Source organism: Lepidochelys kempii, chromosome 16 (assembly GCF_965140285.1).
Source record: "Lepidochelys kempii isolate rLepKem1 chromosome 16, rLepKem1.hap1, whole genome shotgun sequence".
NCBI lineage: Eukaryota > Metazoa > Chordata > Testudines > Cheloniidae > Lepidochelys > Lepidochelys kempii.
The window spans coordinates 18,610,964-18,626,970 of record NC_136395.1 but is presented as its reverse complement, the minus strand read 5'-3'; the positions used below and the strand labels follow the sequence as shown (position 1 = coordinate 18,626,970).

The 16,007-nt window shown below is 42.8% G+C and overlaps 1 protein-coding gene across 1 annotated transcript in view; it reads left to right on the top strand.

The window, feature by feature from the left end:
* RAPGEF1 (Rap guanine nucleotide exchange factor 1) overlaps positions 1 to 16,007 on the top strand; it is a 120,181-nt gene that overhangs the window by 55,928 nt on the left and 48,246 nt on the right. Inside the window, exons 5-10 of the mRNA XM_073314829.2 lie at positions 533 to 689; positions 7,499 to 7,587; positions 7,991 to 8,143; positions 11,265 to 11,388; positions 12,792 to 12,975; positions 13,611 to 14,117. Of these exons, the coding sequence (XP_073170930.1) occupies positions 533 to 689; positions 7,499 to 7,587; positions 7,991 to 8,143; positions 11,265 to 11,388; positions 12,792 to 12,975; positions 13,611 to 14,117 (1,214 nt within the window). The remainder of the gene's footprint in view (positions 1 to 532; positions 690 to 7,498; positions 7,588 to 7,990; positions 8,144 to 11,264; positions 11,389 to 12,791; positions 12,976 to 13,610; positions 14,118 to 16,007) is intronic.

Genomic DNA, 16,007 nt, shown 5'->3' with positions numbered 1-16,007 from the left:
GAGCAAAGCCTTATAAGTAGTTCTGTTACAATTTTATTTAGTTCTTCCTTTTCCCAATAATCTTTTTTTTTCTTCACAAAAATGTCTTTAGTGCTATTCTACCTTTAAAAAAGCCAAAACTGAAATTCATTCACTCAGAGCATTTCAGAGTTGGACACAGCGTTGGAAGAAAACTTTTCATAAGGATGGCAAGTTTAGTTCAACCCCTCCAAGGATTAAGAACAATGAGAAACTTATTCTCAAAACTATGAAAACATGCCTTAACACCATTGTTTCAATACCTACTTGAGAACTAGTAGTGTGACTGCAAAAGACGTGAAATCCATGCGTCATCTTGGTCCTAGGTAAACACAAATTCCAGAAGAGGGAGTTAACAGAAGAAAAATTCAAATAGGGCACAGTGGAATTTTTACCTTTTGCTAACGCACATTTGTTTAAAAATAAATTCTGGGATTGGCAGTAATTTCTCTATTAAGATAATTGTGCCATATTTTCATTTTATTATCTCTTGAACTCATTTTTTTCCCTCCAGTTCTGCCATCTCTTCCTGCTATAGCCGGGTGTACCAGAGTCTGGGAAATCTGATTCGTTGGTCTGATCAGGTGATGCTGGAGGGGGTGAACTCAGAAGACAAGGAGATGGTGACCACAGTGAAGGGTGTCATAAAAGCTGTTCTGGATGGAGTCAAGGTATGATATGCTAGATACTGCATGCTATAGAGAGTATAAGGTATTCATCTTTTCTAAAAGATTTATTTGGAGGATAAAGACAACAGTTTTTAGGAACATGTAAAACATAAAAATCCTGTTCTTGACATGAATAAATTCTTATCTCTGAAATCTACTACGGCGTAAATGAGATTGCCTTATCTGATATATTCCTTAAGGATCAGCACAAATGGTTAGCGCAACAATGCGTGCTGATGGACTGCCAGAAGCAATGAACCTTTGTTGTATTAAATTTTTAGTGAGCCTTCCCCATTCTGAATGCAGCTTACAGGTTGGATTTCACATATTTTCTGTCTAGACAAAGGGTAATGGAAATGTTTCCCATTAATGCTCAGAGAGAATCAAAGATGCCAACCTCCAACTTTAACATTAATGGCAAGGTATGAATCAGTAGTATGATGCTGCAGTTCCTTGTCGTTGGGGGCTGGTGATGGGAGCTAGGCTACAGTCAATTGTTTTGGAGGTTTGGTTTGCATAAGCAGTGGAAAGTTCTGTATCCTATGTATGGCCTTCTTGGGACACCCCTTCTCTCATTTTTGCCTGGAAAAGTGACTAGCATGCCTCCCAATAGACTTTTGTCATTCATGTTTCTCCTTACTGTGTCCCCGGCCTTTCCTCAGCTTGCTGATGTTGTGCAACCCAATCACTCTAGCAGTCTCTCTGCTGGGTCCTACCACCCTTGAATTAGCTGTTTGAACACCCTGGAGCTTTTCTTAATTGAATACTTTATGTTCAGGGTCTCTTGTCAAAGGCCCCTGGGCACTAGCAAAGAGGTTGTCATATGTGTTGGAACTTTATTTTGAAAGACAGGGACGTCTTAAGTGTAGAAAGAGGGAATTAAGCCTCTTATGCCAAACTGAATCAGACCGCTAAAGGTCTGTTTAAAGGATCAAGGACTGAGGTACAGTTGGGGTAGGTTCTTATTCCAGCTGATCCACTTAACTCATTCTTATTTCCTTAGAAAATCATATAGTAATAATTAATTCATATGTAGCTCTTATATCGCACTTTTCATCAGTAGATCTCATAGCACTTTACAAAAGAGATCAGTATCATCATCTCCATTTTACAGATGGAGAAACTAAGGCACAGAGTGGCAGTAACATGCCCATGTCACCCAGCAGGCCAGTGGTAGAGCCAGGAATAGAACACTGGTCTCTTGAGTCCCCATCTGATGCTTTGTCTATTGGGTCACGCTGCCATCTTTTTATTGTACTCAAACTTGACTTAGTTTCTGTTGCTTGGAACTTTGTGTGAAAGTGAATCTCATCTCTTGGGCTTTGGTCATCGCCAGAAGTGTTGGTATGCTGCTCTGAGTATCCATCTTTCGTGTCATGCACTTTAGTTAGTAAAAGTAATCCTATTAGTTCTGAAGGCTTTTAAAGTTATTTATTTGAAACAAAATGTTCCCATCATCCAGAGAAGTCACATTTACAGCATTGTTCTGCATGGTATGCCCCTTAAACTTAGGCACCAAATATCACCTAAAATGGGTGTTTAATTCTCAGAGTAGGATGGGAGGGGAAAAGGTTGGGTGTAGAACTGTAGGGACAGAGTCTCAGCTGGTGTAAATTGTCAGAGCTCCCTGGACTTCAATGGCACTGTGGCCATTTTCACCTCCCGAGGATCTGCCCCATAGCATCCAAACAGCCCAACAAATAGGGGAGGCAGCGGAACACTGCTGTGACCTTGTTCAGCTCTATATAGTCCTGTGCAGACTTTTATGTACACGTGTGTGTGTGTGTTTGTGTGTGGCGAGACTCATCCTGTGCAGACCTGTGTCACTGCATAGGTATAGATAAGAGTTGCATGTGCAGACTCACCGCATTGAAATACCAATTCGGTTTTAATTTAAACCATTACCTTAAATATCTGGTGTCTGTACTCTTGGCTAGAAAGAAGACAGAATTTCAGTGTAAGTGCGTGTAAGAGACATGAAAGCATCTATTACTGTGTGGGAAGTGGGGAGTTATTTTAGAAGAGCCAAGCTGACCATGGTATCTGGAAGCAGGAAGTGAGAAATTGGACACTTCTCTACTGCATGGAGCAATTTCTGTAACATTAGTAAAATCTCCATTGAATCCCAGTTCTACATTTTAGTGCTTACTTCCCTCTTCATTCTCAGTGTTGTGCTTGGGGCTGCCTGCCTCTTTGTATTGTTATTTGCTGTGTTCATCTCAGATTTGGTTATTTATAGCAAGCAAAATTCCCTTTTATGATTACACTGTTTAAAAAAAAAATCCATCTCATTTTGGAATTTCCAGTTAGCTGAAGTAGCAGGAAGTGCAGAGATAGCAGTACTTACACATGATTAAAACTGACAGGAGCCTTTTTACAGTTTTGATAAGGAGTAGCTTGTTGCACATCTGACCCAGTTGCTTAACCCTCTGTGTGATGGACTAAAGACCTGTGAGTGACTCTCAGGCCTCTCACTCCTGGGTTAAGGGATGCAGATGCAGGGGAGGGAGAAAGTAAGGGTATGGAAAACCTGGTGGTGTTTGGTAATGTTTTCAAAATTTGAAGCACCATTGACTGGTTTCAAAGGGACGGCTTTTAGTGCATGGCTGGAGTTTTGTGGTAAGGATGTGGGAGCTGGTGGGATCCTCAGGCTTAGAGCTGGGTGAATAACTGATCTTTCACTTTGGTCACAATTCAAAAAAATTGAGGAAACATTTCAGTTTGGGTTGAACTGAATCTGAAATTTTTCAGAATTTTTGGTGACTTGAAAAAGTTTGTCCAAAGTGGGGATTTGATCACAGGTCTCCTACATCTCAGGCGGGTGCCCTTATCACTTGGCTAAAGGTTATGAGGCATAACAGTAGCAGCAGTGCCATCAGCATGTCATTGTCCTCCTTCTCTTCTGGCCATTTTGTGAAGGTCTGAAAGTATTTGTGTCAAATTTGTGACTAGTTTTGGGTCAACGAAAAGTGCGTTTTTCTTTGAATAATCCATCTGGAAAATTTCCCTCAGTGCTATTCAGGTATGCATTCCTTTGGGACTTGGAGGGACTGGGAAATAACAGAGCAAGGGAATTATGGGCTACTCCAAAGTGTTGTCACTCTTATGCCATGCCAGTGCGTGTGATGAGATGTATTTAATTTCTGCAGTAATGGTCTGAAATATTCTTAGCAGTTCTTTAAAGCCTCAATTTAGATTGGTTTTCCCCTGATACGATCTCTAAATTCCCATATGCAAAAGAGGCTTGTCTCTTGTTATAAAGCAGTGAAAGGGGAAAATTGGCTAAGCACGTTAACTTTCACCCTCCAGAGATTGTCAGCATTATGGCAACGATTGCCAGTGACACAAACCTCATCATCATTCAGCTCGAGTTGGTTACGTTTATTAAACACAGTGGAGGAAGAGGAAAGAGGAAATTCACCAGCAGACTTACCTTTGCTGTTCCAAGAACCTCTCAGGCATATTTCAGCTTTTGGTTTAACTGCCATTTATTTCATTTAGTTTTCTTTTATGCATTATGTGGTCATTGATCTTGCTCATGAATGCCTGATAAAGGGCCTGATCCAAAGCACTTCGAAGTCTCTTGGAGTCTTTCCAGTGACTTCGTCAGCCATTGGATCTAGTCCAGAATGCACAAAGGCAGCAATCCAGTGAGTCACCGCTCAGTCTTGATTGTAACTTGGTACGTGAAATACCAGCTGCAACACAACCCCTTTGCAGCTCTATGCTAGTAGGAGTAATGGATGCGATGATGTCACTGCATGGATCCCAAAAATCCTAGAACTTCAGAACTGAAAATCCTTTTGGGATCCCAGTTTCCAAAATCCCATTGATGCTTTTCCTTGTGCTTCTGTACAAATGGTAAAGGGAACTGCAAAGCTAAAATTAAAATGGAGTTCATTCTGTATTTCTCTAATAATCCCCAGTACCCTGGTTGTAGGCAGGCACTCAGCACAGAAATAAGTTTTAACTAATATGTTTTTAATTCTTTTCCTCCTTTGTAAGATTCCCTCTTGTACTTTAGATTTGTAGTACTTGTCTGGGATGTCCCAGAATGACACTTTCTTAAGAGAATTGCTAGCAGGATTTCAGAGCCTGAGGGGAATTAGATTTTTAGAAGGTTAGTTAAAACTTATGCTGTGTGCCTCCTTAGCAGAGGAGACATTCATCAGAGAAATCTGAGATTAACTCAGTGTTCACAACTTCGCAGTTCCACTTTAACTGAGGATGTTTGGGTATTACAGTTTTCATGCAGTGTTTCCAGTGTACATCAGCGCAGTGTAATTTATAGATACAGTCATAAGCCCTGAAGCTCTGTTGCTACCCAGTTCAAATTAACACTTAGACAGACATAGCCAGCCCTGGGTGAGGGCAGGGGCCTGTTAGAGAAGGGGTTAATAACTATGGCCAGAGTTAACTTAATCCTGGACTTCCTTTCCTCCTTGTCAGACATGAGCCTTGCACTTTCCACTGAACTCTACTCACTGCAGGGGTTCTTCTTCCATCTGTCCTAGATAGGAGCAGCTTTGTAGCGCCAGCCATGTCAGACACGCATGCTCTATCTGCTCCTGCATCCTGTTTTGTTCAGCATATGTGGTCTCTCCAGGGCTGACATCTCTAAAGCTGGGTGTTTTGCTCTGCTCTTGATAGGTGTACAGCCTTACACAAAGTATATTGATTTTGAGCACAAACCAGTTGTGTAAACATAACTCCCAGTACCAAAACAGTCTGCAATGGGCGCATCGTCTTGTTGACGCATGTTCATTGCATGTATAGTGCATTGCTCTTTATTCCTCTCGTTGAGCTCGTGTTATCCCTTGGAAATCTAGGTTTTGTAGAGTCACTTGAATTGACTCTTTTCCTCAGTAGGAGGATGGTGATGACATTGTAATCATGTTTATGAAGCACTGACAGTTGTTTGCTAACTCATCAGACTGGGATGTGCAGATGTTAGCTGAATTTCAGGTTGCTTTAAAAAAGTTAGTCCTTTGCAACTTCCTTTGAATAACGAACGTGCAGGGGAGCCACTGTGATCTGACAGCACTGGTAGTTATCCAGTCTGATTGGACCAAGGCGCATGTTTATAGCTTTGAGCAACAGATCTGTTTGTCTGCCTCTAACCGCCATAAAATGGGCTCTCCACGATAATGGCATTGTTGGAGCATGAGTTATTGATTTGATTGCTAGCAGTCTTGTAGTTCAGGATTATCATGCCCTTATCTCTTTATCCACAGTCTTATCTGTTATAGCCAGATAGACAGTACAGAAGTTCTCTATATGATCATGAAACTTTCATAACTACAGTATGAAGGGAGGCAGGGCTTTTAACAAATTTAACTGTAAATTTAACTCGGAAAACTGAAGGGAATCTTATGGAAAACTAAATCATACTTTTTGATATTTACATTACATTTGATATCTATACATTATTTATAAAACTTAAAACAACTTAATTCTTTTATTGGCTGACCAAAGTGAGCTCCTACACTCAACTTTATTCATATTATGTTATTTGACAGCTTATTTGCATTTCAGGTAAAATTGATAATGTGGCTTAGTGAACACCTGTATTTGGAGGCTGGATTAGTCACTAGTGTAAGCGAGGTTGCCTTAGCGTCTTATCTCAACAGAGTTATTGGCTCATCTCCTTTGAGGTGCTATTAGTCAGTCTCCGAAGTATGATTCAGAGAACTTAGCTTATTTCTCACTAAATGGAGTTCTTTGAAGTTTCCTTCACTATATGTGAACAGATTGCTCCTTCTGGGGTTAAGCTTTTTTTTTTTAGTAGATTCATAGATCCCAAGGCCAGAAGGAACCATTATGATCATCTAGTCTGAACTTCTGTATAACACAGGCCAGAGAACTTCCCCAAAATAATTGCTAGCACATGTTGTTTAGAAAAACATCCAATCTTGATTTTAAAATGCTCTATGATGGAGGATCGAGGGGATTGGCATAGTGCATGGCTGCTGGCTTCTTCAATGCCTCAGTGCCACTTGAGCTTCACTGTTCTAAAGGCTCTGTCGCCCGTACACAGGTGGGCACAGGAAGGCCCAATTCGAGTGTGTCTACAGGAAATGTTGTCTGCAACCTCCAGTTACTAGTGAACCCGTTTGACGTGTCTGTGTGTTTGGAGACGGTAGAGTGGCTCATTTTCCTCTGGCATGGGACAAAATGGGCATCTGCTCTTTTTGGCTCAACTTTCTTATTTTGCATGTGTTTTCATTTGCAACTGGAAATTTAAATCCATGCAGAAATCCATGGTAAGAAGATGTGTGCCACTGTCTTGCTCCTGCATGTCTTTGTCTCCAGTGTTGATGTGGTGAATGATGTTGCTAGTAAAGCCCATTTCAAGTGAAAAGATGAGACATAGTAAAAGTTGTAAGCAGGGAAGATGGCACATCCAAGCCAGGAATCCCACTAGCAACTCTGGTTGTGAAAGGTCGCAGTGATTAGGAGAAAGCTGTCTGTTTAGAAACTAGGTCCTAAGGGTCCTCGCTGAGTACTGTTGCTGACTGGTGAGATACATCATGAATTCCTACATTTTGCAAATTAACAAGGTAAGTAAACACAAAAACAGGTTTATGCATTACCGAATGTATTCTTTTCTTTGGAGCACTGCCATTTCTTTTAGCTAGTTATAATATTTCATAGTATGCTAGCATTGGAATATGGAAAAGATTTGGTGCTACAAAACCTGACACCTTGCTACAGGTTGCTTCCCAAGAGGAGCAGAAAGATTACTATTACCGTGCTACATTTTAACAAAGGTCCATGGTAGTTATCTTTTGCTGTTTTTTGCCTTTATATAGGAGCTGGTCAGACTCACAGTAGAGAAGCAGGAACATCCATCTCCCACAAGCCCAGTTAAACCCAGTTTACCAACATGTAAATCTGACAGGTGGGTCACCAACAAATGTTTGATTGGGGTGTTTATATATAAACAGACACGCACGTATCTTGATGTCTGCGTGTGGGTTTATTTCTTGCCCCTGGTAGCGAAATACTTTAGGGACAGGATCTGGCACACTTCCTTACTTAGGGAAGCACCATACTCCTCAGGGAGTCCTACTGATTACTTGAGGAGTAAGGTGCTACTCAATGTGAGGAAGGATGCTGAAATCTGGCAACAAGAAATCACTTAACTTCTGCAGTTGCATTTTACTTTGTGGATACATATGGGGTTTTGCTTGGAGATAGTATTTTTTCTATTTCACTGTTATACTTTAAAGTACATATTTGAAAGAAATATGTATAAATCACATGCAGATAGCATTCTACAAATTGTGCTTTATGCTTTGCAGCCCCTCAGAGCTTCCCCTGACAGACAGAGAGATGGAGATTCTCAACAAGACAACTAGTATGACTCAGTCTGCTGAGATACTGACTGACTCCATGGATGAAGAGGTTGCCCCTCCCAAACCCCCTCTACCTTGCATTCGCGTGGCAGAAAACAGGTAACCCCAACATGCAGTCTGCCTCTCTTGTATACTGGTCACCCCCGTCACTGGTAACTCTAGTATACAATCTTATTACATTACCCCCTCCCAATGTAACTTATACATGAGAGAAATCCTTCTGTTGGTTATAGATGTCCCCTTGTTGTAAATACAACCCTCGCCATTGTAAACCCTTTCTCTGCTATGTTGCATTTCCTGCCCTCCAGGGTGAATTCTCTGAATAACACTGAGTCCCTGGAAAAATGTGTCTCCTTGCAGGACAGGAAGAATTTTAAAAATCCAGGACTGTAGCAGTCCTTACTCAGCACAGGAAGTGAATAGTGACTCTGCTTCATTTCTTTGGGCTTGGGTTTTTAAAGGTTTGTTTGGGTATAAATTGACATTTAAAGAAACTTTGCAAGACCAATGCTGTATTGTGTTTGAGACAGGCCTTACTGCCCCTCTAGGCTGGCTTTAGCAGCTTCCTGTGGAAGATTGGACTTCTCCAGCACAGTGCATGATGGGGCAAGATTTGGATCTAGGGAAGGACTAGATGTCAGGAGTCCTATCACAGGAAGCAAACCATAAATGAAGTAATTTATGTCCCTCTTCGCTTGTTTGTCTGGGCCATTCAACACATTTTTAAAGTTAATGGAGTTTTAAAATCCACATGCAAATCACCTTTAGGTCTGAAGGGTGTGTTTGTTGACAGGTCCTTGTGCTGGGAAGCCATAGTTCTATCTTTATTATCATTATTAGTATTTATAGTGCCCCCATCTCCATGGTATCTCGGTGTCCTTCATATGGCTTACATTTTCCAAATGGAAATCTGGCGGCTGCTGTGGATAAAGAAAGCTTAATAGGTCTTCATCTAAGAAGCTGTCAAGGTTCCTTCCCCACTCTGAACTCTAGAGTACAGATGTGGGGACCTGCATGAAAGACCCCCTAAGCTTATTCTTACTAGCTTAGGTTAAAAGATTCCCCAGGGTACAAACTTTGCCTTGTCCGTGAACAGTATGCCGCCACCACCAAGCATTTTAAACGAAGAACAGGGAAAGAGACCACTTGGAGACGTCTTCCCCAAAATATCCCCCCAAGCCATACACCCCCTTTCCTGGGTAATGCTTGATAATAATCCTCACCAATTGGTACAGGTGAACACAGACCCAAACCCTTGGATCTTAAGAACAATGAAAAATCAATCAGGTTCTTAAAAGAAGAATTTTAGTTAAAGAAAAGGTAAAAGAATCACCTCTGTAAAATCAGGTTGGTAAATACCTTACAGGGTAATCAGATTCAAAGCATAGAGAATCCCTCTAGGCAAAACCTTAAGTTACAAAAGGACACAAAAACAGGAATATGCGTTTCCTCCAGCACATCTTATTTTACCAGCCATTAAACAAAAGAAAATCTAATGCATTTTCTAGCTAGATTACTTACTAACTTAACAGGAGTTGGAAGGGTTGCATTTCTGATCTGTTCCCGGCAAAAGCATCACACAGACAGACAGAACCCTTTGTGTCCATCCCCCTCCCTCCAGCTTTGAAAGTATCTTGTCCCCTCATTGGTCATTTTGGGTCAGGTGCCAGTGAGGTTATCTTAGGTTCTTAACCTTTACAGGTGAAAGAGTTTTGCCTCTGGCCAGGATGAATTTTATAGCACTGTATACAGAAAGGTGGTTACCCTTCCCTTTATATTTATGACAGAAGTGAATCCAGAATTGCCTATTGGAAGAACAGGAGTCTGAGAATCAGGATTCCTGGGATCTATTTCCATCTCTGCCACTGGCTTGTTTCCTGTTTTGAGCAAGTCCCTTTGCTTGTCTGTGCCTTTCTTTCCCCATGTGTAATTTTAGGCTAACACTTCCTTTTGAAAGCACTTTGAGATCCTTCGATGAAAGTGTGCGCTATGTAAGTGCAAAGCATTCTTATTTAAAAGTACATGAATGCCTTGGAGGATGACTTTTTCCTGTGCTGTTTTAGTTATATCCGTAAGGGGCTTGATCAATTCCCATTGAAACCAAAGGGAGTCTTTCTGTTCATTTCAGTGGACATTTTAGCAGCTCATAACCTGCATGAAGGTGTTATAGAAGTATTCTGAAAATATCATGGGTGTGATCATTACAGAAGTATTGGAGATGATTGGAACTCAGCACACGCTAGTCCGAGAGCTAATGAAAAGAAAGATGTGATTTGCAGATGTGTTTTAGGGGGTTCAGTAGGCAATGCATGTTTATGGGCACTGGAAGGGAACGCAGATGGCAGGAGATCATGAGGCAGAAAGAGAAGATCTTGGGGAAAGATGTGTAATCCTGGTTGGACCAAAAGGACTGGGGGGACTATTCATCCACAGAGATTAGCAGAGGATCATACAGTATGGGCTACCTTGGTTGCAAACTTCCAGTAATGGAGACACCACATAAGAAGAATCTGCATGCAGTTAGTTGTGCATTGTTCAGAAACTGGTGAAAGGGATTCAAACTGTGTGGAAAAAATCATTTTTAACTGTGGTGTCCTTACTCTTTCTAAAAAGTAACCACAAGAAAGTTTCTGCGCTCTATTCTGAGAAGCAGGAAAAACTGCTAGGCTTCAACATGAGCATATGGTATGTGCATGTTACAGGCTTTACTCCTATAGCACCGATGCTAGTTGCTAGTATGAAAATGTATCTCGTGGTTATTTAGAAACATGCAGGGTCTTTTGCTGTTGAGATCTGTGGTTGGCAGTGACCATCACATTTCTGTGTAGTTTCTGAATTTGAATGTTCTGTATGAAAGGTCCTGGCATATTCCAGGAAGAGAATGAGTGCGTGCTCATTGGCACCAGAGAGCTTGAGCTCATCTGTGGTATTAGAAGCAACATGTGACCGTACAGAGAGATCTGTCCCATGTATTGTGATGAAACCACCTTAGTGTAATAAGAGGTAGGCATTTCCCAGCTATATCCTGCCAAAATATAGACCCTTCCAGTACAGACCATGAAAGAGTGTGGATGACCATCTCCTCTATTGAGAAATGGTGCATAAATTGGTCAAGAATCCCTAACGTGGTGAGGCAGATAGAATCCTGGCTCCTGGAGCCTCAAAGCAATGTTTTGATAATCAAGTATTTGAAGTAGCTGAACTTCTTTTTGTCTTGCAGCCCTCCTCCAGCATTGCCCCCTAAAAAACGGCAGTCGGCGCCTTCTCCTACCAGAGTGGCAGTAGTGGCACCTATGAGTCGAGCCACCAGTGGATCTAGTTTACCTATTGGAATCAACAGACAGGTAATGGCATAACCCTTTAAAAACATTGGAATCATGTTCTGCAATGAAATAAGCTGAAAGAAGCACTGCTGTCTTCATTCCTGCAGCACCCAGCCCATCTCCTCTCTTGCCAAATAACCCTTGTTTTAAAGAACTGTACTGGAATGGACACATTTTCCTTTGAGAAGAGATTCAGCTACCTAAAACTTCATCCAATAATGTGCATAGGTTTACTTTTTTTAAGGCTTCTGTTTCATTTAAACAGTAAATTGCTACAAACTCTGTTGCTCTGAGTGTGATGGACTTCAGTGATCCGAAGAACAAGCGTGCTTATCTATAACAGAACATAGTATACAGCATGATTGGCTGAATTTACCAAGACCCAAGTTTCTGTGTGTGGCATGATTCATATAGTACATGGGGGAGCTCAAAATTTCATATGCAGGCACTTGCATCTTAAAATAGCTGTTAACTTAAAGAGACTGGCTTGAGAAGGTGTTTTCAGTCCACTAATGGGCTTGTAATGGGTAACAGAGCTGAGTAGTAGAGGCATTAAGGAAATTATGGCATTACGGGGGTTGTTTGCCTTCCCTCAACCATTATTTGTCATTGGTACAGTGCTATAAATATACGTGCTGATTTATAGAACTAAGGACTTGTCCTCATTGCAGAGTTAACTTGATTTATAGCTCGAGTCCTATCCACGCATCAGAGCACTTAACTCAAGTGTGGTGGTGCTTTTAAGTCAAGTTGGCTGGTATATTGGGGGTACAGGCTGCAGCTTAGGTTAGCTCAACTTGTCAGCCGCCAGCACGAACGCTCTGTGCTGCTAATCCAATCAGGCTGTGCCGCTCGAGTGTTATTTCTCAGTGGGGCTGCTCTCACTTGAGCTAGACTAGCTCAAGAGGGCTAACTTGAGTTAACTGTGGTGAAGATATAACCAAAGACACACACAGCTGACAGTGTAAAAAAAAGCTATAATTTAACACTAGCTCTCCCCCGCCCAATACACACACGTACATGCCTTAGCTAACCAGATACTCAGCAACCCACAGCTGTTTAATGGGGACTCTCCCAGTCCGGTTGCTATCAAAATGCTCCAGTACCAAGTAGTCAACAGGTTTGTGTTTTAGTGAAGAGCTCAGCCTTCTCTTTGACAGCATGTGACAGGCGTTCCTGTATCTCAGTACGTGCTGTCTGAAACACCAGCTGGACGTTTGAGTCAGTTGCTTCCTTTCTTTTCCACCTTTCCACAAATAAGTATAGCTTGGGAGCCTGGGCAAGCCCATTCTTAGTTGGGTGTACTGTGTAACATGGGCAATCCCCACTCCCCTTTCTGCACACCGCCAGTGGGTGTCTTTTCTCTTAGAATTTCTCCTGTTCACAGGCAAGCTGATGAGAATTTTTCTTTGTTTCTGCTTCAGGATTTTGATGCTGACTGTTACGCACAGAGGAGGCTGTCAGGTGGCAGCCACTCCTATGGAGGGGAGTCCCCTCGCCTCTCGCCATGCAGTAGCATGGGCAAGCTTAGCAAGTCTGATGAGCAGCTCTCCTCGCTGGACCGGGACAGTGGGCAGTGCTCCCGCAATACAAGCTGTGAAACATTAGGTAAGGAGAAGATATCTTTAGAGCCATTGGGGAGTTCCAAGTCACTCTAGTGTTGTATCTTTTCCGAGCCATGATGCAGAATTATAATGGGGCCCTGCCAGTATAACTGCTGCTGGTGGATCTGTGGTAAATTATATTCTGTTGAGGTGAGGAAAGACATGAAGTGGGTTAGTTCAGAAATCTTTCAGCTATAGAAGTCTGAATTCAGACTCAACTTGTGCCACAAGCTAAAATGCTTGTTGGTTTCAACCCCTTTTCTGCCTCTCAGTCGAAAAGGGAAGCTCCTCTAGGTTAAAGCTATTTTATTTTCAAACTTTGAAGGAGATGTAACAATGAAGAGGAACAAATAAAATGCACTCACTAGAGAAACAATAGCTCTCTAATGATTCACGAGTTGAACTATTGTTACTAATCACTTATTACTAAATGTATGTTGGGCACTTTCCAGAAGATGTAGAAGAACAGTCTCTGGGGCAAAGAGCTCACGTTCTAAGTTGAAGAGATGTTATCACAAAGGTGACTGACAGTTGGGCTGGGTGGGATACAGAAGAACAAGGATCACGTAGACAGTAATGCAGTAATTCAGTTTAGGCATGAATAACGCATGGTGTTCTTATCCTCCTTATTATACACAGATCACTATGATCCGGACTATGAATTCCTGCAGCAGGACCTCTCTAATGCTGACCAGATACCTCAGCAGGTGCCAAGTATCCTCAGCCCATTGCCAGAGTCCTTGGGCGAGTGTGGCTCCCCATTTCATGGACATGTTTTCCAGCTCCCCCCGGGCAGCTCCCCCCAGCCACAATACTGCAGCCCGTTGACAGCAACACAGTCTACAGAGACTCCTCCAGCTTTGCCAGAGAAGAAGAGGAGGAGTGCAGCCTCTCAGACTTCGGATAACGCAGGCTGCAGGTTCTCCTATGAGAGGCATCCCTCACAATATGATAATATCTCGGAGGATGATCTGCAGAACCCAGGAGCTCTCTCGTCAGTACCCTTCACGTCATTTGCTGCTGTCTTGCCCTTCCAGCAGGGCAATTCTTCAGTGCCAGTTGAATTCATTACTGAGTTTGCTGCTCCTGACTCTACGGGTGACCCAGAGAACCCCCCGCCTCTGCCAGAGAAGAAAAACAAACACAGTAAGCAAGTGCCTGCACTGGTATTTCTCTTTCCTTCCCATCCTCAAATTCTTCACCTCCCCACTGTCCTACAGATGATAATGTCCCTATTCCCTTAGTGCCAAGTGTCACAATGGTCAGCCTAAAACGTATGAGTGGCTAGCACCAATCCTTTGCCAGTAAGAGCCAGATTTTTAAAGGTACTTCAGAAGCCCATTTGCATCTTTAAGCACGTGTGGGATTTTGAAAAGTGCCTACGCACCGAACTCCCATTGAAATCTAGAACTATGGCTGTGTCTGCCCTTAAAATACGACGGCGGCACACTTGTGCCACTGCAGTGTTTTAAGTGTGACACTCACTTCAGTGACGGGAGGGGTTCTTTCATCGCTGTAGTTAATCCACCTCCCCAGAAGATCAACAGATGAATTCCCCTGTCAGTCGACCACTGTCCACACCAGGGTTTAGGTCGACTTAACGACATCTCCTAGGGATGTGGATTTTTCACCCTGCTGAGAGAGACAGCTGTGCTGATGTAACTTTTCAGTGTAGACTAGCCCTAGGAGTGAAAGGCTCTAACTCTGTCCTAGGCTATGTCTACATTACAGCGCCTAGTCTGGCGTAGCCCCCGAGTGTAGACCTTGCCTATACCAAGAGAAGGAGTTGTTCTGCCACGGTGGGAACACCACCTCCCGAACAACGTTAGCTGTGTCGACAGCAGTGCTCTTCTGTCAGCTTAGGTGTGTCTCTGCTCAGGGTTTTGTTGGGAGGTGGGTTTTTCACACCCCTGACCACAGAGCTATACCAGTGTAAGTTTTAGTTGTAGACTCACCACAAAGGAGCCAGAGAGCAGCAGTTAAGATTGACAGCTTAGAGCATTGTCACTGCCTTTAAGGGTGGTTTCCTTCTCTCTCCATACCAGTCTCAAGCCAGAGTGGCCCTGTCCTTTGGATCATCCTATTTTATTCCCACCGGATCACCTCAAAGTTGTTATGGCTGCTTTCTCACCACAGAGGAGGGCTGGACTGTCTCCAAGAGCCCAGAGAGAGGGTTCTTTCCTGATCCTTCTCCCCTCTTAAGGCTAAGTGCTGTCAGCCCAGCATCCAGATGGAGATCACTGGCATGGCAGCACAGGACTAGCCTGTCATGATGGTGTCCAGTGCTGCCATTTTGCCTGGGCTACCATCTTCATTTTAAGCATAAGAAGATGGATTATTAAAATGAGCACTGTCTGAACGCCAGGTCTTCCCATCATAAACCAAACTCCCAGCTCCTCAAGCAGTGGCTCTGAGGACTGGAGGTCATGACCTTACTCTCATTACCTTAATTTTCACTCAACAGTGGATCCCTTGCTTAAAACATGGGGGTCCCATTGAAAGGGAGCAGCTATACTGATTCATCAGGGAATGAACTGAGCACTGGAATGTGTGATAAGATCCAGCGAGCGATCAGCCAGTGGCTAGCTTTACAGTTCTTCATTACATAGATTGTGTGCACTGTCTCATCATTCAGCATTTGGATCAACTGTATTTTATAATGTGACTCACAGCCCAGCCCAAGAGGAGACTTGAAAAATGCCAAGGTGGCCTTCTGACCTGGGTTTGTCGTTTGCAGTCTTCTCATGGGAAGAGGCTGGGTTTGAAACTTGCCTGGCTTGCTTAGCTGGTCACTGTTATATCAGACCTCAGCTAATTCCTTTCTTATATGACCATGTTAAAAACGCAAAAGTTCATCATCAAAAAGCAGCATCTCCATTGGTAAGGACAGTGCCCAAGTTGTCCAGGCCACACTTGCAACCCGTACTGTTTGCACTCTGAGAGCAGAGCTTGACCTGGGCTCAGTCCTGAGAGGCCAGTCTATTGCAGTAGTTTGGTACACTATCCACACATGTAATATGTGGTATAGACAATAAC